The sequence below is a fragment of the Pelodiscus sinensis genome, chromosome 18 (genome assembly GCF_049634645.1).
Source record: "Pelodiscus sinensis isolate JC-2024 chromosome 18, ASM4963464v1, whole genome shotgun sequence".
Taxonomy (NCBI): domain Eukaryota; kingdom Metazoa; phylum Chordata; order Testudines; family Trionychidae; genus Pelodiscus; species Pelodiscus sinensis.
Window position 1 is genome coordinate 30,907,218 of NC_134728.1, and position 23,651 is coordinate 30,930,868.

A 23,651-nucleotide genomic window follows, 5' to 3' on the forward strand; every position below is an offset into this window, starting at 1 on the left:
AAATACAATGCAGTGCTTGTAATACACATTGGCATTTCTTTCAGTACCTGACTTATGTGTAAGAGAAAACAGTGTTGCAGATCACTAGAACTTTAGCCCATAGTGCTTCCCTTTGATCTTGTGCATCAGGCACTGGGCTGAACCTCTGGGGACATGGGATTTGTTTTCCTCTGTACACCTGTTTCCATGTATGATTTTGGGCATGTCATTTAATTTGTGTATGTCTGCCTATCTGTGAAATGGGGATGCTTGCTCACTTAAATAACCCACTTTGGGATCTATGAATAAAAAGTCCTACATGAATGCTGTGGATTATTTATTAATTATAAATAATTCAGGCAAATTCTGAACGAAATTTGTCACTGGCTGGGGAACGTCTTGAATGTTCATTAATTATAATTATTTCTCTTCAAGTTCTTCAGAAACACGACCAGCTGGCCTGGAGGAGACTGATCAGCCACCATTGCCTGGAGAGCAAGGAATAAATTTAGATAACACTGGCCCCAAACTTTCAGATTTCACAAACAGACCACCAGGTGATAACAAGTTCTTAACATGACTATTTTATTGTAGTATATAAATATGGTAAACAGTATTTTTTACAATGGGAATATTATATGTGGAGGTATATATTGTTTCTTAACTGACATCAGACACTAATAAATCATTGGTGTTTGTGGTCTAAATGTTTTATTTTATTTAAAGTTGTATTTGAATCAACCCTTATGGCCAAATTCTGCTCTGCACTATACTTAGTGTATACTATTGAATCGAATTCAGAGACAACATTTTAACCTTTGAAATTTACTGTAATTCCTGGGCCAGTATTCAGTTTTTCACATTTCTTTCAATGAAATTCAACTCTACAAACTAAGTCTAATTGCCTTGTTTCTTTAAAATTTAGAACAGATAATCATTTAAAGTTCTAGCTTTGTGTCACATTTTATCTCCAAGACATCAGACTTGTTAGAGTCCAAAATATAATCTGATTAAGTGTTAGTTTGCATGCCCCCTATAAGAAGATTTTCACTGGAGGAGCAGGATTGCCTCGACGTAATTGGTCAGGGCTGTTAGAATGTATTTAGCCAACATTAGGTCAAATCTGCCAGATGAAGTTTGAAAAGGTGTAATGCAATTCTCATTGTACATTTTAAACAATCTTGCACATCTTTAGTAAATAAAAACAATTTTATTCTCCCAGGCCACAGGCACCGGGACTGAAGCCGCAGCCGCGGCGGGGTCCCTCGCCTCTGAGACTTTGCCAGAGCTCAGTCAGTTTCAGGGCTGCTGGTTAGTTTCAGGCACCACAGGCACCGGGAGCGAAGCCGCAGCAGCGACGGGTTCCCGCGCTTCTGAGGCTTTGCTCTGGCAAAGCCTCAGAAGCGCGGGAACCCGCCGCTGCTGCGGCTTCAGTCCCGGTGCCCGTGGTCTGCTGGAGACGGTCTCCAGCAGACCAGGGGCACCGGGAGCAGCTTACGAACGGGGCTTTCTCGCCCCGGAGCTCGCAGGCAGCAATCCGCCACCTCGACCTCCGGGGCGAGAAAGCCCCGTTCGTAAGTCGGATCCGCGTAAGTCGGGGACTGCCTGTATGTCTCAATCCATAATATCTTTCCAAAATAGACAAAACTTCTACTTTTAGGTAAAGAAATCAGTCATTAAAGACAAATGTTATCTCTGACTCTACATCCTATAAGACCAATAAACCAAAGATTTAAAAATACAAACATCAAGAAAAAAAACAGTAAAACAATAAAAGTTTTGTCCACAACAAAAGCCTGGTCTGCTGGGGGGGGGGGGGCACACTAGCTGCGCCCCCCCCAGCAGACCACAGGCACCGGGACTGAAGCCGCAGCTGCGGCGGGATCCCTCGCCTCTGAGACTTTGCCAGAGCAAAGCCTCAGAGGCGCAGCACCCCGCTGCCGCTGCGGCTCTGCTCCCTGTGTCCCTGGTCTGCTGGGGGGGGGGGGGGCGCAGCTAGTGTGCCCCCCCCCCCCCAGCAGACCAGGCTTTTGTTGTGGACCCTGGGGCAGAGCAGCTGGGGCGCTGCCGATTGGTCCTGCAGCGCTGCTCTGGGCACTACTGGACCAACCCAGCAACACCCCAGCTGCTCTGCCCCAGGTCCTGATTCAGCCGCTGCTGGTCAGTTTCAGCAGTGGCTGAATCAGGACGCCTGGGGCAGAGCAGCTGGGGTGCTGCTGGGTTGGTCCAGTAGCGCCGAGGAGCGGTGCTACTGGAGCAACCCAGCAGCACCCCAGCTGCTCTGCCCCAGGCGTCCCCAAGTCAGCCGCTGCTGAAACTGACCAGCGCTGACTACAGGAAGCCCGAGGCAGAGTTGCTCTGCCCCAGGCTTCCTGGAATCAGCCGCTGATCAGTTTCAGCAGCAGCTGACTTGGGGTTCTTAAGTTGAATCTGTATGTAAGTCAGAACTGGCGGTCAGTTTCAGCAGCGGCTGAATCTGGACGCCAGTTCCGACTTACATACAGATTCAACTTAAGAACAAACCTACAGTCCCTATCTTGTACGTAACCCGGGGACTGCCTGTACTTGCTCTCTCTCCTTTTTAGAAGAGCTCTGATTGTTAACATTAGGACCTACACTGCTTTACATTGATATGCATTTCTTAAATAATTCCATGGAGAAGTACAAGTAAAAGACTTAATTAGATGTATCCTCCCTGCGTCTATCGGATAGACTATAGATAGAGATCATTTCAGATTTTAAACCAGGGGTGGGCAAAATACAGCTGGCAGACCAGATTTGGCCTGTGGGAGGATCAGTCAGGCACCTCTCTGAAGGCTGCAAGCCCAGGGGGAGGGGAGGAGAGGCTTTGCGTGTTGCCCCCACCCCCAGTACAATCTCGCAGGACAGGCAGTGCACAAAATGCCCCTCCCCCCTGGGCTCACAGTGTTCACAGCTATACATGGCCTCTGCAGCTGGTGCAGGGGCATGGAAGGCAGGGACCCTGGTTGAGGAACCTGCTGGGCTGGTAAGTATCTCCCAGCCAAAGCCAGCCACTGGCACCCCAGTTCCTCCCTCCCTCCCAACACTCTGTCCCCCTCCTGCACCCCAATCCCACTCACCTCCTCCTGCAGGTTTCTGCAGGTGACAACCCTATCCCAGACCCTGCACCCCCTCTGATACCTCTCCTCCAGATCACAACCCTTTCCCAGACCTTGCATCCCAGTCACAGCCCAGATCTCTGCACCCCCCCCACCTTCGCATTCCTGTCACAGGTGCCTCCCAGACCTGGCACTCCCTCCTCCACCCCTCTCCTGCACCCATATCCCCTCTTGGATCCTGCACCCTCTTTTGCATCCCTGTCTCCTGCCCCAAGTCACAACCCCCTCTTTCACCCAAGCTTCCTCCCAGATCCCACACCTCCTCCTTCAGTCCCTTATCCTTAGCTCCCTTCTGTACCCATCCTCCATCACAGACCCTGCGCCACCTCCATTAATACCATGGAAGAGTGCAGCCCTTGACCACTTACCAGATTCTTGGAGTGGATCCCCTTAAAAATGATTGCCCACCCCTGCTTTTAACTGGCTCTTAGGACCACCACATCATTTTTGCTCTTTGGCTGTGTAATATGATATGTAATTATTGCAGTGTGTTCCTGAAGCTGTCCAATTTCAGTCATAAGTTTGCTGTTCAGAATCTGTTAATTTTTTCCCCTATTTCAAAGACCTAGGTAAATACAGGCAGTGTTCAACTTTGCCCTTTCAGTGAGAACACACCTATAAAAGCCACTGAACAGAGTTGTTCTTCAGATGAAATCAACCCAGAGTGGTAGCCACTGATTGCTGTAACAGAATTACATGCCACCTGAATTCAAGTTCCTGGAAGTCAGCTGTCTGTTGAATGATGGCACTGATAAATGCCATGTGGTGGTGTTGTTTGTGTTAAAGCTTTTGCCTTGGTGAAATGACTCTTGTCCTGGGGCTATCACCCTGTAGTGAGTATAAACCAGTAATTCGAGACCACTGTCATGTTAAATAATCATTTCTGTATTGTGTATCTGTTGGACCTGGTCTCAGACTGTTTTTCTGAAATTTCTAAGAGTGAATAGCTTCAGTTTTGTCTGTTTTAGGTTATCCGTCTCAACCAGTGGAACAAAGGTCGCTTCAGCAGATGCCACCTCAACTTATGCAACATGCGCAGCAGCAACAGCAGCAGCCACCACCCCAGCCGCAGCCACAGACTCAACAGCAACAGCAACAAATGATGATGATGCTCATGATGCAGCAGGATTCTAAGTCAGTCAGACTTCCTGTGCCGCATGGTGTTCATCAGCCTAGAGGCTCCTTAAATCCAGAGATTCAGAGAATGCCAATGCAGCAAACCGGTAACATGTCAGTAATGGTTAGTTTGCAAGGTCCTGGATCAGTACCTCCATCTCCTGATAAACAAAGAATTTCTTTGCCAGGCAATCCTCCTCTGGGAAATAGTGCAAGAAAAATGGTTTACCAGGATAATGTACAGAATCCATCCAGTTCACCGCTGGGAGAAGTTTCATCAGTACCCCCTCTCCCAGAAGGAAATGGAGCTGAAGGGCCACCAGCATCTGGGGTGCAAAATAATATGACTTCTCATTTAGTAGTTTCACAAACTCAATTAATGATGACTGGGCCAAAACCTGGACCTTCTCCCCTTTCAACTTCCCAAGGTGCGAGTCCTCAACAACAATCTAATTCTCTGCCTGGCTCTCTTACACACCATTTCCCAAATGTTGCCACCCCATCTCAAACTTCAAGGCCTAAAACCCCGAACAGGGCAAGCCCAAGACCATACTATCCTCAGACTCCTAATAACCGTCCACCTAGCACAGAACCGTCAGAAATAAGCTTATCTCCAGAGAGACTTAACGCTTCCATTGCGGGTCTCTTTCCTCCCCAAATTAATATTCCTTTGCCTCCAAGGCCTAATCTCAACAGAGGATTTGATCAGCAGGGTCTTAATCCTACTACTTTGAAGGCCATTGGACAAGCCCCATCAAATCTCACAATTAATAATCAGTCTGGTTTTGCTGCTCCACAGTCACACAAGCTAGATACTGTTGTTGTCAATTCAGGAAAGCAAACCAACACGGGAGGAACAAAACGAGCAAGTCCAAGCAATAGCAGACGGTCCAGTCCTGGATCTAGTAGGAAAACGACACCAAGTCCTGGCCGACAAAATTCAAAAACAGCTAAATTAGCATTGCCAACTCAGCCGAACCCATCGCTGTTACAAAACATGGAGTTACAAAGAAACATGGTGGCTGGTCCTACTTCTATGCCAACGCCTATGACAACAAATTTTCCAAATAACATGCTGAATACTCAGAATCCTGCAATTTCTGTGTCTGTTATGACTGGCATTCCTGAGGATAGCAAAGAGAGCCTTAATGTTTCTCAGGACAATGAATGCCAGAATATACAGCTTGTCCAGGGTAACAAAGACCAGCCTAATATTGAACTCAAAGGCATTCCCAACCAAGAAATCAAAATGTTGGTCCCTGAAGAACAACCACAAAAAGATGGGTCGTCTTTAGATTCTAATAAGCTTCCCAACTTGGAGGAAAATAAGAGTATAAGAGAGGCACCAACTTCCTTAAGTCAACTTCTAGATAATTCTGGAGCTCCTAATGTAACCATTAAACCCCCTAGTCTCACCAGTCTTGAACTAACACCAATGGTAACCTCTGGTGAGGAGCCAAAGAAGATAGCTGTTGTTACTCCACTACAGGATTCTTCTTCAAGCAAAGAACCTTCCAGTTCCTTAAGTTTGCCCCAGAATAATGAAGCCTGTTCAACTCAAGTGCACCAAGAACTAGCAGAGATTAATTTAAATGTTTCCCAGAATGTTCCTCCTGTAATACAAAGACCTGTTAGCTCTTCCTCTATTTCTACTCCTTTACCACCCAATCAGATAACAGTTTTTGTAACTTCAAACCCCATTACATCTTCTGCTAACACATCAACACCTTTGCCATCTCATTTACAGCCTGCATTAGTTTCCACTGTCGTCACAATGCCGAATGTAGGTAACAAAGTGATGGTTTCTGAGGGACAATCAGCAGTCCAGTCTAATTCCCGGCCTCAGTTTATTACACCAGTTTTTATAAACTCCTCTTCCATCATTCAGGTTATGAAAGGATCTCAGCCAAGTACAATTCCAGCTGCACCCTTGACTTCTAACTCTAATTTAATGCCTCAGTCAGTTGCTGTTGTTGGTCCGCTGCATATACCACAGAACATAAAGTTTTCATCAGGGCCTGCTCCTCCTAGCACATCATCTAATAGCCCTGTCCCTAGCATACCAACTAGCAGGTCACTGGTTCTTAATCCACTGGCAGCTCCTATTCAACTTCCTTCTTCCCCATCTGTGGCATCTTCAAATGTTCTTCCACATCCCCATGTTCAACAAGTCAAAGATTTGAACCCAGATGAGTCCAGTTCTCAAGTTAGTGTATCAGCTGATCAGTGCACTGTAACAACAACACAGTCTGGAGCTGTGGTTTCATCTCTTCTAACAAGTAGTCCGGGATCTTCTGGAAACAGGCGAAGTCCAGTTTCATCTGGTAAGGGAAAGGGAAAAGTGGACAAGATTGGTCAATTTTTGCTGACCAAAGCATGTAAAAAAGTTACAGGCTCTCTTGAAAAAGGGGAGGAACAGCATTCTTTGGATGGAGAAAGTGAAGGCCAGGGGCTAGAAATATCAGTCCCTAATAGTCTGGGAACAGAGCAATTACCTGTAGAACTAGACAATAGAACTGTGACACCTCCAGCACTCAGTCTTCTAAGACAGAGCACTTCTGGGCCTGGGAATTTGAGTGTTAGCATGGCTGCTACTGTTTCTGTTTCTGTATCACCAAGCTTATCAAGCAACACTCCTCCCACGAATGTACTGTCAGTAGTAACCACTCCTGTGATCTCAGAGCTTGCACCTACCGCTCCAAGCACTAATAGTAACCGTGGTGGTTTACCAGATGAGCAAATTGGGATTGGTTTAGTGGAGGAAAAAGGAGCACATCTGGAATTGCCACAGAATATAGGTACGTACTGTGTGTGCCCAGTTATGCTCACACACCTCTTACATTTATGAGCCAGAAATTCAGTTATGTAGAGATTTAGAAATCTGTATTTGCAGTTAACATAAAATTTAGGCAGTTCACCAAAAGGTGGTGGTAACCTAGTTTTGCAGCTCCTAGAGCATTGTTTTTTATAGCATCCAAATGGTATAACTGTGCTGGTATACTGAAAATACACCCCACCCCTTTTTTTAAAAATAGAAATGGGCTTTCTTGTTCCCACATTACCCAATGCTTACATAAGAGAACTGTTCAGTCACCTCTTAGAACAGTGCTTTCATTAAAAAATTGTGATTTCCGTTCAGTTTTATGTGAGTCTTCAAGTACAGGTTGAACCTCTCTAGTCTGGCACTCCCTGGTCCAGCATGATTTTATTTAGCTGGATGGCCACTTATCATGGGTGTGGCAAAGTTTCCAAAATACCATACATTTTCTTTACAGCCACTAGTCCTGATTCTCAGTGTTCTGTGCTGTTATTTAGCTCTAATTTATCCCTAAATGTCTCCTAAGAGCCCAGTAAGCAGTGGAATTAATGGTAATGCTGCTAGACAATATTGACCTCTTGTGCCAAATCAGAAAATTTGCCAAACCACAAGTCAGGTCTCAAGGGTGCCAGACTAGAGAGGTTCAATAAGTATTAAGAGGCTGCATTAATTTTTGCTATTTGCTGAGTTTGTGAAAATATTCCCAATTTGTAAATAGTTTTATTAGGTGACATAATTTTTCTTGCTACTTTGAGCAGTTCTGAAAGAGATATTTGTGTTCAAAATACAAGGTTTCATGCTCAAAACTGTTTCTTCCTCTTAATCCTGTTGTGAAACAAAATGCTTAACATGAGATTTCAAGTGCAAGATGCTCTGATGCTATAGTATGAGTAATCTCACTTAAAGATCAAAAGTAGGGAGAAAAGTGATATCTGAACACATGTAAAGATAAAAGGGGTGTGTGTGTGTATATATATAATTTGTGGTGTCCAATCTCTTGTGATCTCTAATTCCACCAGTTCTCCAACCAGGAAAATTCTGTATGGATTGGAAATATTCTTGCCAGAGAATGCAAGTTTGATTTTTGTATTATGTTTTTGGAGTGAATTTTTCTTTCTAATTAGTATGTGAAGTAAAACTTTTGTGTCCCAAAGAAGTAAATGTGAGTAAGAACACTTAACTGCAAACATGAGCACAAAGCCCTTTATGGCTAAGCATATTAGAGAGATTCCCAAACCTGAGCTATTCTTTTTAGTGAACAAATCTGAGGAATTGCCCCAGATTGAGTTATCATTAGAGGAGGTTTTGAAACAAATTGATAAACAGTAGGGATCAGATGGCATTCACCCAAGAGTTCTGAAATAACTCAAATGTAAAACTGCAGACTGTGAAGAGCTTCAAAAGGATCTCAGAAAACTAGGTGGCCAAGCAACAAAATGGCAGATAAATTTTAATGTTGATAAATGCAAAGTAATGCATATTGGAAAATGTAATCCTAACCATATGTATAAGATGATGGGGACTAAATTAGCTGCTCTTGCTCAAGAGAAGGATCTTGGAGTCATTGTGGATAGTTCTTTGAAAACATCCACTCAATGTGGAGCAGCAGTCAAAAAAGCAAATAGAATGTTATGAATAATTTACAAAGGGATAGAGAGTACAACAGAGAATATCTTATTGCCTCTATATAAGACCATGGTACGCCCATATCTTGAATATTTTGTGCAGATGTGATCACCTCATCTCAAAGATATCTTGGCATTGGAAACAGTTCAGAAAATGGCAACAAAAATTATTAAGGATTTGGAATGGCTGCCATATGAGGAGAGAGTAATAAAACCAGGACTATTCAGCTTAAAAAGATGATACCAAGGGAAGCTATGATAGAGGAGGTCTATACAGTCATGACTGGTGTGGAGAAAGTAAATAAGAAAAATTATGTACGTGTTCCAATAACATAAGAACTAGGGATCACCAAATTAAATTAATAGGTAGCAGGTTTAAAACAAATAAAAGGAAGTATTTCTCCACACTACACATAGTCATCCTGTGGAACTCCTTATCAGAGGGTATTGTGAAGATCAGGACTTTAACAGGGCTCAAAAAGCAACTAGATAAATTTATGGAAGATAAATCCATCACTAGGATGGGCAAGGACAGTGTCCTTAGGCTCTGTTTGCCAGAAGCTGTATATGGGTGACAAGGGAAGTCACTTGATGATTACCTGTTTTCCTAATACCCTCTGGGGCACCTGGCATTGGCCACTGTCGGCAGACAGGATACTGGGCTAGATGAACCTTTGGTCTGACCTAGTATGGCCGTTCTTATGTTCTTAAACCCCTTCCCCCCCATCTAAAATATTAACTCTTTCTGGAAAGTAGTCATTACCATCAATGTGCAGCAACTTTTTAAAAATACTTTTTTCACTTAAGAGAAAATGTAAATAGCCATGTTACAGAGACACATGGGACTTGTAATTATGAGGGAATGTCATCTGAGTACAGAAACTATCTTGTAGGGATATTAAAAAGTGTACAATACGGTAACCATGTAGCTGCTAAAAATCTTAGCAGTTACACATGCTGTGGGCTCTGCAGTATAAAGCTTAATTTAGCTTCGTACTGCAGAGCCGGCAATGAAGCATCCCCAGGAATGAATGGGTCTGCCAGCCCCTGCCAGGTCCAGCTCCCGGGAAGGAGGCTTCTCTGCCCTGCTGCAGTGAAGCCACCTCCCCAGGAGCTGGCTGAGTTTGAGTTTAACCAATCCAATTAACCAATAAGGATCAGCTTATTGGTTACACAAGTAGTGTACATCTACACGGCAACATTATTTCGAAATAACTTAGTCCGCGTCTACACAGCAGGCAGTTATTTCAAAATAATGTTGAAATACTGTCAAGCTGTAGGACTTCTTACTCTTGACTCCCGTAACCCTCATTGTACGAGGAGTAAGGGATGTCGGAAGAAGAGTGCTCTATTTCAAAATAAGTGCTGTGTAGACTCTCCCAATTTTGAAATAAGCTACACAATTGACGTAGCTCAGTTTGCGAAGCTTATTTCGAGTTAAGCACTGTTATGTAGACACACCCTTACTTGGTTAAACTCTAAATCCCTAATATCTAACCAAGGGGGTTTTGGTCACTATTGCCATTCAAAGCAGCTGAACGGGTTTAAGGTATCCCAGCTAATTGTTGCTAGTATTTTTATAGTCCCCTTGAAAATAGAATGGAAATAAAACTACTTCTGAAGTAAATTAGCTGAAGCATTTCCCAATTGCATTTTATATCATGGAATTTGGAATGCGATTATGGGTTGAAATCCTGACACCATTGAATGGGAATTTTTCCATAGATGTGTAGGAGGCTGCAATTTCACCTGAAGTATTATTGATAGTTTTATCAGATAATTAGAAGCATCTTAACAGTGTTTTTCCCCATTGTGAAATTATATTAAAAAAATTAGCCATGACAATCTTCCTCTGAAACATTAATGACAACCAATGTTATGTTATTTTCCAAGTGGCTTTGTTGGAAATAAACACAAAAAAGAGTGGTGGGAACAAAAAGGCTCTCTCTATATAGTACAAAGAGAGGCACTTTCATTGGAAGCAGTATAAAATATAATATGGCAGAGTGACCATATTCGTGAGACTATATCCCCTGGAATTTATATAGGTTTTATATCAAAGAATACAAAATAGATGGTTATCTTTCCAGCAAGCTCTAGTTCCACACTAAAAAAACTCAATGACTGGTTGAAAAATAACAGAAAACCTTCCTCTTGACATTCTGGTGGCCATGTAGCCTTTTCTAGCCCACCCGGTTATGTAACTTAGGCAGTAGTTGCAAACCCATAACATGGTGTGGCAACATTTAACTTGGAAATACTAAAAGGGCTGATGATTGCTACACCAGAGGTGGTATGAAATGGCCTGATTAAATGTATACTAGAATACTCAAGGAGCTGACTGAGGAGATATCTGAGCCATTAGCTATTATCTTTGAAAAGTCATGGAACATGGGAGAGATTCCAGAAGACTGGAAAAGGGCAAATATGGTGCCTATCTATAGAAAGGGAAATAAAAACAACTCAGAGAATTACAGACCAGTCAGCTTAACTTTTGTACAAGGAAAGATAATGTAGCAAATAATTAAGGAATCCATTTGCAGGCACCTAGAAGATAATAAAGTGGTAAGTTACCGTAGTATGGATTTGTCAAGAACAGATGTTAAACCAACCTGATGTTGTTTGACAGGATAACCAGTCTTGTAGATAAGGGGGAAGCTATAAGATGTGGTAAAGCTAGACTTTACTAAGGCATTTGATATAGTCTTGCATGACCCTCTCATTAAGAAACAAGGGAAATACAACCTAGATGGAGCTACTATAAAGTGGGTGCATAACTGGGTGCATAACCGTTCCCAGAGAGTAGCTATCAATGGTTCACAGTCATGCTGTAAGGGCATAATGAGGGGGGTTCTGCAGAGATCAGTTTTGGGACCAGTTCTGTTCAATAGTTTCAGCAATGATTTTTAGACCGAGAGAATACACTTATAAAGTTTGCAGCTGATATTGAGCTGGGAGTCATTGCAAGTGCTTTGAAGGATAGGATTATAATTCAAAATGATCTAGACAAACTGGAGAAATGGACTGGGGTAAATAAATTGAAATTCAATAAGGACAAATGCAAAGTACCCACTTACGAAGGAACAATCAGTTGCACACATACAAAATGGGAATGATTGCCTAGGAGGGAGTTCTGCAGAAAGGGATCCAGGGGTCATAGTGAACCACAAGCTAAATATGAGTCACTGTTGGGAAGAGAAAAAACCTCCAAACATCATTCTGAGATGCATTAACAGGAGTGTTGTAAGCAAGACATGAGAAATAATTCTTCTCCTCTATTCTGCACTGATTATGCCTCAACTGAATTACTGTATCCAGTTCAGGAAAAATGTGGACAAACTGGAGAAGGTCTAGAGAAGAGCAACAAAAATGATTAAAAGTCTAGAAACATGATTTATGAAGGAAGATTGAAGGAATTGGGTTTGTTTAGTCTGGAAAAGAAAAGACTTAAGAGGGGACATGACAGTTTTCAAATATCTAAAGGGTTGTTAAAAGAAGTGAGAGAAATTATTCTAAACTTCTGATGATAGGACAAGAAGCAATGGTCTTAAATTGCAGCAAGGGAGGTTAAAGGAAGGTCAAGTTTTCAGTTTTCTCTCAATGGATGTTTAGTTTTATGTCTCTAAAGGCCTATAGTTTGTTGTATAACTGGAACCTAAACATTTTTGGTTTTTTAAAATTATTTAACATCATTTCTTCTAGCAAGTCTGTTTTCCTCTGCTTATTTTTAAGTTAGCAGCATAAAGAATATTAAGCCAGGTATTTCTTGGATTTGCTGGATATCTTTTTGAGTCTCTGAAATGTATTTTGAATTCTTGCAATTTAATTGAAATGGTAAGAATATTGAACATTAACAAACATCTCTTCATTAGGTATTAGAGTCATATAATTGTTAAAACCAAAGAGACCAGAATTTTTAAAAATCTAAATACAAATCCCTTCACTTTTCAGTTCTTTATCTCTTTGTGATGTTTAATTTTACCAATTCCCCAACTAACCAAACTCTATATGGGTTGGAGAAATCCAAAATTCATAATACAAAAAACACACAGAATTTTTTTTCTACTTGGTTTTTGTATTGTCTTTCCCCCCACCCTTTCCCAGAAAAAGAAGTGTTTAGATGCAATCAGTCTTAGGTCCCCATATTGCAGTGTAGGCTAAGTTGATCATGCAAGGCAAAAAAAAAAAAAAAAATCCTGTAATTGCCTTTGAAAGGAAAATGAATCAATGCTGACTTTTCCCTCTTTATTTTAGCATCTTCACAACATTTAACCCAGAAGGAAACGCCAGTTGCAACACCAGAAAGCGCTGTTCAAAGAACAGGTAATTTTTACTGTTGAAAATCAGCAAACACCTTCGCATTATGTATGCACCTTTGTGTTATTTTGCATTTCTGGAAAGCTGTCATCTCCTTATTGAAACAATTTTGATATTATTCACTGAGAGAGTTATTTCTTAAATGTGTGGGAATGAGCAGTAATATGAGCAGGCGACGCCTGCTGTTTAAACAATTGGTCCTGCTTGCCTTAATTTTGTTTTTTGTGAACAGACTATATTGTGTTTTGATGTGTTGGTTGCGATTTTTAAAGTAGTGATAAGGATTTAGACACATTTTCCATTTATTTTAATGTCTGGTGTATATATAAATCTCATGGGATAGCTTTCAAAGTCTCATCCATCAACTCTAAGGGCTGGATTTTCCAAAGAGCTTATTTCTCAAATTTAGATATCTAGATGATTTTCAGAAGTATTAAATGGGAGCTCCTGGGTGCTCGGGACCTCTGAAATGCAGTTAGGTGCCTAAAGGGAAATGGAGTGCTCTTGAAAAGAAATCCACATCCATAGAGGTCTAAATATAGGCAGCTGGGTACCTGATCCCTTTTGAAATTCTGTCCCTAAAATCTAATTTCGTTTTTTTAGTGAACCCACAGCAGTGTTTGCACAGATCCACTTTTCTTGCTGCTTTTGGAAAAAAACTATTTGCTCTTATTTAAGATAATAAATGTACATACTAAACTCTGTTCAAAATAAACAAACCTTGCTGAGGCCTTAATTCTAAACACACACGTGAGTAGCCCCACTGACATCAGTGGGTCCATACATATGTGTCTATTTCAGCACTTGTGTGTTTTGCAGGATTGAGGCCTTTGTGTGAGGAAATGGGACTTGAAGAAAAAAGTGTTTGACCTGTTGGAAAACATCCATTTACTTTCTTTCTTTTAATTACAGGCAGGCATACTTTGGGGGCTATGGTCTCATCAAATCACAGGGATATGGATGTCAAAGGGAGTTCACATGAAAAAAAGGCTATTCTGACTATTGTTCATAGAATTCTGCATGGCAGGAGAATGTCTATTATTTTCATACTTCAGTCTTCTGCTCTAGATTTGCCTAGTTAGTCTGTTTTGCTTTTCTGTTGTAGGTCAGATGAATATTAATTGAATGGTTTGGTTGATTAAACCAATGCTCCTAATTTGTTTGAGTTTTTAAAATTCTCTTTATAGCTGTCATGTTTGCAACACACTGTAGAAAAATTACATTGAATCCAAAAGTTAACAGGCATTGTTAAAGCATTCTTAAAGGAAAAACTTGTCAGTGCTTTGTGGCTAAGAAAAGTGAACACAATTTTAGGTAATTCAAGATAGAGTAGGAATGATAATGAAAATATATTAAATTATAATACTTTTCTGTCAGTCAGTAGCATGTCCTTATTTGGAATACTGTGTTCAGATCCCCTAGTTGCAGTGTGGGAGGTCTAGGTTGAATATTAGGGGAAACTATTTCCCTAGGAGGGTGGTGAAGCAAATGGGTTCCCTAGGGGAGAGGGTGGACTCTCCATCCCTAGAGGTTTTTAAGTCCAGCTTGACAAAGCTCCATCTGGGATGATTTAGTTGGGGTTGGCCCTACTTTGGGCAGGGGGCTGGACTCAATGACCTTCTGAGGTCTCTTCTAGCCCTGGGATTCTGTGATCTAGGCATCCTGTCTCAATAGAGAGTTAGCCAAAAGAGATATTCAGAGACAGGCAACAAGAAGATGAGAGACCTTGAAAATCTCTCCAATGAGTTAAAATGGGACTGGTTACCACAGTGGAGACATTCAAAAAGAGCACATGCTAAAGCTATACAAAATATGAATGGTTTGAAAAAGGTACATCAGCAACTTCTAGTCATCCTTTCTTATAAGGACAAGGGGATATTCAATAAAGTTGAAAGATGTCAATTTGAAAATTGAGAAAAGGAAATAATTTTTCATATCCTACACAATTAAAACTCTGGAACTCATGGCTATAAGATGTCTTTGAGGCCAAAGGCTCAAAAAAGGATTTTTTCCCCCACTCAAGATCATCTCATCTGAAGAAGTGGGATTTGCTCATGAAAGCTCAAAAAAAAAAGGCTCTCATAACATGGCTCTGAGGCTCAAAAAAGGATTGTTCATATGACTCAGGCTATTCTTATAAATACCTACTTTCAAGATTAAACAAAAACCCTTTGTTAAGGGATTTAAGCCTTCATGCCTCATGGCATAAGGCAAAAACTAACTCAAAAGAGAGAAGAAAGAACCTTAAGAAAAACCTTTCCCTCTGGGTGGGCTATTCTATAATTGCTTTTTGCAGGGTTTCTTGCATCTTACTTTAATGTAGGTGGTGATGGCCACTGTTGGATATATGATACGGGGCTAGCTAGACCACTAGTCTGATCTAGTATGGCATTTCTTAGCCATGAGGTTATTTAGTTTGAGTAGCAGCAATTGTCTTGTAGAGCAGGGAATGTTATTTTACCTAGTTTAGGGTAAGTGATGTGAGATAATGGTACATAAAGTTTGGATGTTGAGGCAAAAGGTTGCATTGAGCCCCAATAATCAGAAAAAAAGTTATACTGTATGTTACACTGAGAATATTTAAACCTAGTTTAGATTTCTCAAAAATATAAATGTGCCTGTGTATATATCTGTGTTTTAATATTACCATGAAATGTTGTGAGAATCCTACAATGTATTTACAGTTTTTTCCCAAAGCCTGTATTGCAGGTAGCAGGCCAACACACATCCTCCAGATACCTCATTTTTAGCATGTATTCACTCCCACAGCTTGTCAGAAATGTATCTTTTTCTTTTGCAGAACTTGAAGCAAATGCTGCAATAGTTTCTGGCCAAAGGTAAGTAGATGGTCGCTATAAATTCAGGATGGATGTAGCTGCCTTTGAAGGGTGTCTGCTTCTCTGTGACTTTGCTTTAATCACATAACTTTCAAGAAATCCTTTGCCACAGCCTCTTTATTCTCCTTGGCCACACCTGGTTAGCCCAGGTGATACTGTTGCATTAAGACTCCCAAATGTATGTGTCCTTACACTTTTGGATAGCCATCCCTTATATACCCTTAGTTCTGAAGTCTGCTCTGTGTGAGGATCCCTCTCTGGTTCCAATGGTGACCACTTTCCATAAAGTTCCAGCTCAGCAGCATTGTGGGTGTATACTTCCCAAAAGTGGGGATCTAGAGAGATAATTCTGAAAGTAGTTTATATACCTGAGCATTATTAATCAGCTCTTCTTCACTGAGGAATCAGCTCATTCTTTCACATGCATCAAGAGCCAGACAATTTAAAAGTAATATTGTCCAGTGGTCTGAGCATGCACCTGACTCTGCTCACAGTTTCGTCCAAGGTGATAATAGGTGGGGTGGACCGATTGCATCTCCAGATTCTTCACTACTGCACAGTCCAGATGGAATGATTGGTGGCTGTTTGCTTGCTTGTGACACACTTCCTCCAATAAACTCATATATAGTTAGTTGTTATAGACTTGTAATGTTTTCGTTGGTTTTGGTACTTTCTAGTACTTTTAGAGTAGAATAGCTAGTTTGGGGGCCTGTTTTTGTCTCCACTCCCAATGCCACCCTTACCTACCTGTTAGCTATTGGACCGCACTCCAGGCTTTAAAATCTGTGCCTCCTGCCTGCATTTCTTTTCAGTCAATGATGAACATCCGTACATCCTCTACTGCTTGGGAGAGGGCCACATCGGATCCAGGGGCAGTATCGGTCTTTCCCCAGCCGTACCAAAGGTTGGGCACTCTCCCTGGGCACTCATTTTAGAGAGGTCACCATGTGACCAGGGAACTCCTCTTGTACATCAGTCTGAGCAGAACTTGGTATATGGTTGCTAGTTTTATTTACTGCTGAAAACTGATGTTGGCAGAGTCTTGCAGAATATATGTGGTCAGGTGCTGGCTACTGTAATCAAGTCTGATTTTCATGATAGGAGCCTGTTGATGTTCTGGGCCATACCTTTTAATAATGGGGACTTTTGGGTAACTATGGAAGTATCTAATGGTTGAAATATTGCTATACTTTTAAAAGAAGAGAGTGATGCTAAGACTACTGATCATATTTTTCGTACTCTCCTAAATACAACAGAATAATTGTTAGCCAGGGCCAATGGTATACCTTGCTGACATTGGACCCATTGGAGCCCAGTCCATGTAAGCTTGTGCCCAGATCGCTCTGTAATAATAATCTGCCCTCTTTATGAATTTCTACTCCCACAGTCTGTGTCATCTGCAACATTTGCAGGATATTTTTGTGTTCTTCCAGGTCATTGATAGAAATGTTAAATAGTATAGGACCAAGAACTGATCCTAGTGGGATCCAGCTAGAAACACACCTGTTGGATGATGATTCCCTGGAGTTCGATTAGTTAGCCAATCTTTAATCCAGCAGTTCTTAAACTTTTGTATTAGTGACCATTTTGCACAGCAAGTCTGTGTATGACCCCTCTCCCCCCTTATAAATTCAAAACATATTTTGAGATATTTAACACTGTTATAAATGCTAGAGGTGAAGCAGTGTTTGGGAGTGCAGGCTGACAACTTACAACCCCTTAAGTGATAACCTTAGGGCCCCTGATGTGTTGTGACCCCCAGTTTGAGAACCCATGCTTTAATCCATACATGAGCTGTGTTAATTTTGTGTTATTGTGGTTTGTTAATCAAAATGCCATGTGGTACTAAGTCAAACACCTTACAGAAATCTAAGTGTATCACATCAACGCTATTACCTTTATCAAGCAAACTTGTAATTTCATCAAGATAAAAGACAAAGTTAGCTTGACAGAATCTGTTTTCTTAAACTCATGTTGATTGGCATTAATTATGTCACTTCTTTTAGTTCTTTGTTAATTGTGCGACAGTGAGAGTTCTCAAGGTACCCAGGACTGGGACTCACCCCAGTACTCCTGCTTCTAGCAAGGAGTCGTCCTGCTTGTGTTTAGCTGGGTTTCAGCTCCATGACCCCATCAGCCTGCCAAGCATAGCTGTAGTTTCATTCCACTTCTTCAGATGACTGGAGTATGGTTGCGCCCACGAAAGCTCATGATACCATCTACATCTTTTTTAGTCTTTAAAGGGCTACTAGACTATTTGTTGTTTACGTTTTTCCTGTTACAGACTAACTTGGCTACTCCTCTGAAGCTTTTGTAGTTCCATTGCTATATTTGGGGAGGCAATGTGCATATGTGCATTTGCATGCAGATACTGAAGCCAGTTCCCCTGGCTCATTGGCTCCCCCACTCTTCGTGGAATTGTACCTGAGCTGCTGGCGTTGGGGGGAGATGACCAGCTTAAGAGGGGGGATTCCCCATTGCTTCTGCCTCTGTGGTTACCTGAATGCAGGAGCTGCAGCCACTCCGGCATGAGCTGCTAAAACAGTGCCTCCACTCCGGCACCTCCTAGTGCTGCTATAACTGCCTTCTTGCCCTGTCCCCTCCCCCTTCCTCTCTCCATTGTTCCCATCCCTTATTTCCCCCTCCCCTCCCATGCTCCATCCCCCTGCCTCATTCTCCTGTCCCTATCTTGTTCCCCTCCCTGATCCCATCCCCATTTCTTTTCCCTTCCCCCACTATACTACATTATCTTGCCTGGAATCAATGTCACAGTGATAGGCCTATAATTATCCATGGCACCCTGTTTACAATTTTTAAGTATTGGCAAAATATCAGCTTTCTTCCAGTCTTCTGGAGTTTCCCCAGTGTTGCAAGACCCATTGAAAATGAACTATGGTCTAATGAGCTCCTCAGCCAGTTCTTGTAAAACTCTTGGACGCAACTCATTTTAAAATGTCTGACATTAATAGCTGCTGTTGAACATCCTCCTGAGACAATCATGGAATAGAAAGTGTTCTCATATCATACAACTACATCATCTGTCTTTGGATGAATACAGAACAGAATTTGTATTGGACATTTCCACTTCTGTATTATTATTATCAGGGCTTGACAAACGGCGGCAAAACCTACTCACCTGTGCAAGACCCGCATTGCGCATGCGTGCGCCACCGGTGAACGGGGCGACCGGCTGAAATCTACTCGCCACCGGCGAGTAGATTCAGTGATTTGTTGAGTCCTGATAATTATTATTCTACCATTTTGATCTAGTTAATTGACTAATACTATTGTCATGTTTCCTTTTGTTCTTAATACACTTAAAAAAAACCTTCACTGCACTGGCCATAAATTTCTCCTTGTGTCTTTGATTTGTCTACAGTTCCTCATTTCTAATTTATTTTCCTTACTATTAACTTCCCTTTTCTTTCACTTGTTACATATTATTTTATAAAAGTGTATAGGTGTCTTCACCTTTTAAAACCAGATCTTTTTTACACCAATATATTTTGCTTCCTTTTGGACATTGAGTAAATTGGTCTTAAACAATTACAAATTATCATTCACATTTTTCTGATTTGAATTTTTTTATCCCAGCTGATTTGTCTCATAATTGTTTTCAGCTTTGTGAAATTGGCCCTGTTAATGCACCAACTATATGTACTACTAATTTGTACTACATTATATTTGCACATTATAAATGTGTTCAAGTTATGGTCACCTGTACTTACACAATTATCATATCTTTTATTGGACCAGTTTCTGTTAGTGAGATAGACAAGCTTTCGAGCTACACAGAACTCAAAAGCACTTCCTCGTGTCTGGGAAAGGTAACTTAGAGTGCCTCGGAATTGAATTTCATAAGTTTGCTAGACACTACAAATCCTGGTTTTAATAAAGACACTGGATATGGCTTATTACAAAAATCGGTAACCCACTAACCCCCTTTTTTGTCCTATGACTGCAGGGGTGTTAACAGGCCATTTCACTTTAAGAATATGGGCTACCAACTCATGCTAAACTATTTGTTCATCCTTGTATTCAGCTGAGACAATCGGAGTACCTTTCCAGACCCAGTGAAGAGCTGTGTGTAGCTCAAAGCTTGTCCGTTTCCACAATAGAGATGGGTCCAGTAAAAGCTATTGTTCTCCCACCCCCCACCTTGTCTCTCTAATATCCTATCATCAACATAATTGCAACAAGACTGTAAAACTGAAATTTACTAGTGGCCATGTTTCAGAAGACAATAGCTTAGTTGCAAGGCAGGGTGAAATGAGAGAACCAGTTTTAAATGTAAACTAAGCACTGCTAATCCGATGAGAGAGAAAAATGGGGGGCCCCACAACACAATTGTAGAATAACTTTCCACGGCAGAACTGCTCTTTCAGTTATTAATTTTTAAAAGCATTAAACCCACCTTATTAAAGCCTCTTTTGGTCTGAGGATAAATTATTTAGAATTTAGTGAAGCAACTCATTTTAGTTATACTAAATAATTGAGGACAGCGCCTTCTCAGAGTTCACAATTTTCCTTTGTGTTCATCTGTGATTTCAGTTTGGTATCTTCATATTATAGCAATTTCTTCCGAAAAAGACTTTTCCTAGACTTGAGTAATGGTGATATCTGCTGACCATTTAAAACTATACCTAATTTCTTAGTGCTTTGAATGTTTCAAATATTCTCTTCCCTAGCATTTCATATCTTCAGTGATAAGTGTCCAGAAACTGGTACTAGTGTGCTTATCAAAATTACATTACAAATTGCATTACATTAAAAGAGAGTCTTGCACTTCACCAGAAATATTTTGTCCCACTTTTAGTAATGAGACAAAAGAGAGTTGTGAAAAGTCTAAAACTCCAAGTAGAAGAAATTCAAGAACAGAAGAATCTGCTGCTTCACAGGAAACTGTAGAGAATGGACAGCGCAAGAGGTCCTCCAGGCCATCCTCTGCCTCTAGCACTGCAAAAGGTAAAAATACGCAGCCATCTTTACTGCAGAGTGGGCAGGAAGTGCAGTAGTTTCCAAAACAATTGTGTAATTTGAGTAAGTGTGCCATACCTTACCTATGTTTTACAGCCTGTAAATATTGTGTGCCGTGTATGCTCCTAACCTTGTAGTTAGTATTGATGAGTTACAGACAGGCTAGGGTGATGAAGCTTACATAGTTCTTTACATTAAGCAAATGTTTTCATACCCTTGACAAGCATACCTATCTTTTAAGTGAAGACTGAGCTGAAGGGAAAATTGCACGTCAATAGGTGAGATTCATGTAATGATGTTGAAATTATTTCCTCTTGACATTCTTTCTTATCAATACATTAAAGATAATTTATAGAACATGTTTTATAATAATCAAATTTAATTCAGCAATCTTTTCCCACACTGAAAATATGAAAAAACTTTTCCCACGCTGAAAAAAGGTTTACATTTTTACCTTCAGAGTGTTCTCAGGAGCGCTTCCAGCTAAATAGAATACTGTAATGTATCAAAACTGGCATTGAGGTATCTGTGTATTCTGCAGTTCTATGGCTGAGATTCACTTCCTGTAACAGAATTGTGCTTTTGAATCTCATCTTTTATTTTAAGAATTATTAATCTTTGATGGATTTAAAGAATGATGTCTTCATGAGTTTGAGGCAGCCCGAAACAATCTTAACCTGCCCCATTCATTGTCATGGGAAATTCTGAAACCTAAACATGACAGACAAACTGTGGCATTTTGAAAACTGAAAATGTGGGAACAGCATAAAATAAATGGCGTTTATGAGAGTAAACACCTGTTTGTTGCACTATTCATTTTTCTATTAATGAAATAAAAACCTTTTTTTAAAACCACGTATCTGAAGCCACTGCAGAATCTAGATCCAGCTTACCAAGTTGTATGTAAGACCTTGATTTACTTTTCCCCCATGTAGGTGATCGGGCAAGTTCAGGACCAAAAACAAATGAAAACAAAAGCACAAGAATTTTTTAGGGGAAAAACATTGTGCATGGTGCAACTAGCTAAATAGCTGATGGAATCAGAAGTTTATCATTTGTGCATACTCCTATCTGTTAGTCAATGAAATCTTTTTTAAATAAATGCATTATTTTAAATGCATTCAGGAATGTGTTGGGTGTCTACAAGTACAAATACAAACATAATCCATACATTGAAAACCATACAAACTGACTTAAGACTGTACAGTGAGGGTTAGGGGAGGTTATGCAAATTCTCTAAACAAAAGAGTAGTGTACGTAAGATGAAGTAAAAGATGTTTTTGCAAGAGGAATGTGTGGATGACTTAGCTAGTTCTTGTAGGCATTTTGAAAGAAGTGGCACTTCAGGAAGGATTTAAATGAAGAGAGGTCTGGTAACGTTACCGACCAGCTCATGTATGGAATCACCTTGCAGAAAGGCAGCAAGAAAGAAGCAGCCCAAACATAATTGTAGAAATGGGCAAACTGAGCCAGTTTGCAGTGACCAGGACATATTTACATGCTCTAGTTGGCAGTTTTTGGTCATAACAAGTGTTAGAATTCCAGTAATGTTCCCAAGACATTCCACGATATGGGCTTCAAAAGTGAGGGATGGAAACAGTGCTCCATATAATGGCAGAAGTTTGTCATTTGTTCTGCCAAAGACCAAAACCCCTATTTAACACACAAAGAAAACAAACCCAACAGCTAGCACTGCTTATGGCCAAAGGAGGTGAATGTGGCATGACTGCTTGCAGCTAAATTCAACTGAAAAGTACAGATTTCTAGAAGCAAAAAACTTCAGTTGGTATAAATGATGCTTGTGAGTGCAGTTCACTTTTGAGTAGTGGTCCTGAATGGATAATCTTGAGAACCGTTGGAACATGTTGGTCTGCAGCCTTCATTATTATCACTTGTGATTAATGAAATTTTGTAACTTGTTGTTCATGTTTACTTTACTACAGTGACAGTAAGAGGGCACAGAGATTACCACTGTGTTTTATAGACTCAGACTTTAAGACCCTAGGGGGTCTATCATAATCTTTTAGTCTGACCACCTTCACATTACGGGCCATAGAATCTCATCCACCCAATCTAGCAATAACTTCTGGCTGAGTTACTGTAATCCTCAACTGGGGGCTTAAAGGCTTCAAGTTCCTTAGAAACCACCATTTAATCTAGTTCAAACCAGATGTCCCATCCTGCAGAGGAAAGGAAATCCCTCTGGGGTTCCTACCAGTTTGAACCACGGGGAAATTGCCTTCTGACCTTGAATGTGGTAGGCAGTTGGACCCTGAGCATTTCAGTAAGATCCAAAAGCCGGACATCTGAGACAATTCCGTGGCTGTTGGATCTTGTTGAAATGCTCAGAGTCCAACAGATTGTCATATCTGGGATTGGGAAGGAATGGTTGGGTGAGGTCCTGTTGGGGATTCAGAGCCCTACCCATCTAGAGTCCCATGTCCAGCCATTGGAGATATTGGCTAAGAATAGGGATGTGAAAGGTTACCTGGTTAACCAGTAAGCACCACCCTTAATGGATGATGCTTACCGGTTCTGGTTAACTGGTGGGGGCTGGAGCAGCTCCCTGCCCACTTCAGGCAGGGAGCTGCTCCAGCCCTATGGGGCCCACCATGGAGTGGATAGGGGCGCTCCAGCCTGGACAGACCATCCTCTGTTCATGGTGGGGAGGGCCTCTCAAGCCTGGCTGTGACCCTACCCCTGCCCACTCCCCCTTTAATCTGTTAACTGGTTAAACTTCACATTTAACTGGTTAACCGATTAATTGGGATTTTACATTCCTAGCTAATAAGTTACAGGTGGGCCATATGCCACTGTAGGCAACCTCATCATATCTCATAAG

General features: G+C 41.1%; 1 protein-coding gene across 7 annotated transcripts in view; it reads left to right on the forward strand.

The window, feature by feature from the left end:
* Nucleotides 1–23,651, forward strand: part of NCOA6 (nuclear receptor coactivator 6) — a 76,991-nt gene that overhangs the window by 49,863 nt on the left and 3,477 nt on the right. For 6 of the 7 annotated variants that reach the window (XM_075901411.1, XM_075901410.1, XM_075901412.1 and 3 more), the window contains 5 exons: nucleotides 415–536; nucleotides 4,088–7,033; nucleotides 12,933–13,001; nucleotides 15,796–15,832; nucleotides 20,649–20,797. In XM_075901411.1, the coding sequence (XP_075757526.1) occupies nucleotides 415–536; nucleotides 4,088–7,033; nucleotides 12,933–13,001; nucleotides 15,796–15,832; nucleotides 20,649–20,797 (3,323 nt within the window). The remainder of the gene's footprint in view (nucleotides 1–414; nucleotides 537–4,087; nucleotides 7,034–12,932; nucleotides 13,002–15,795; nucleotides 15,833–20,648; nucleotides 20,798–23,651) is intronic. The other variant, XM_075901413.1, reaches the window with a different exon arrangement.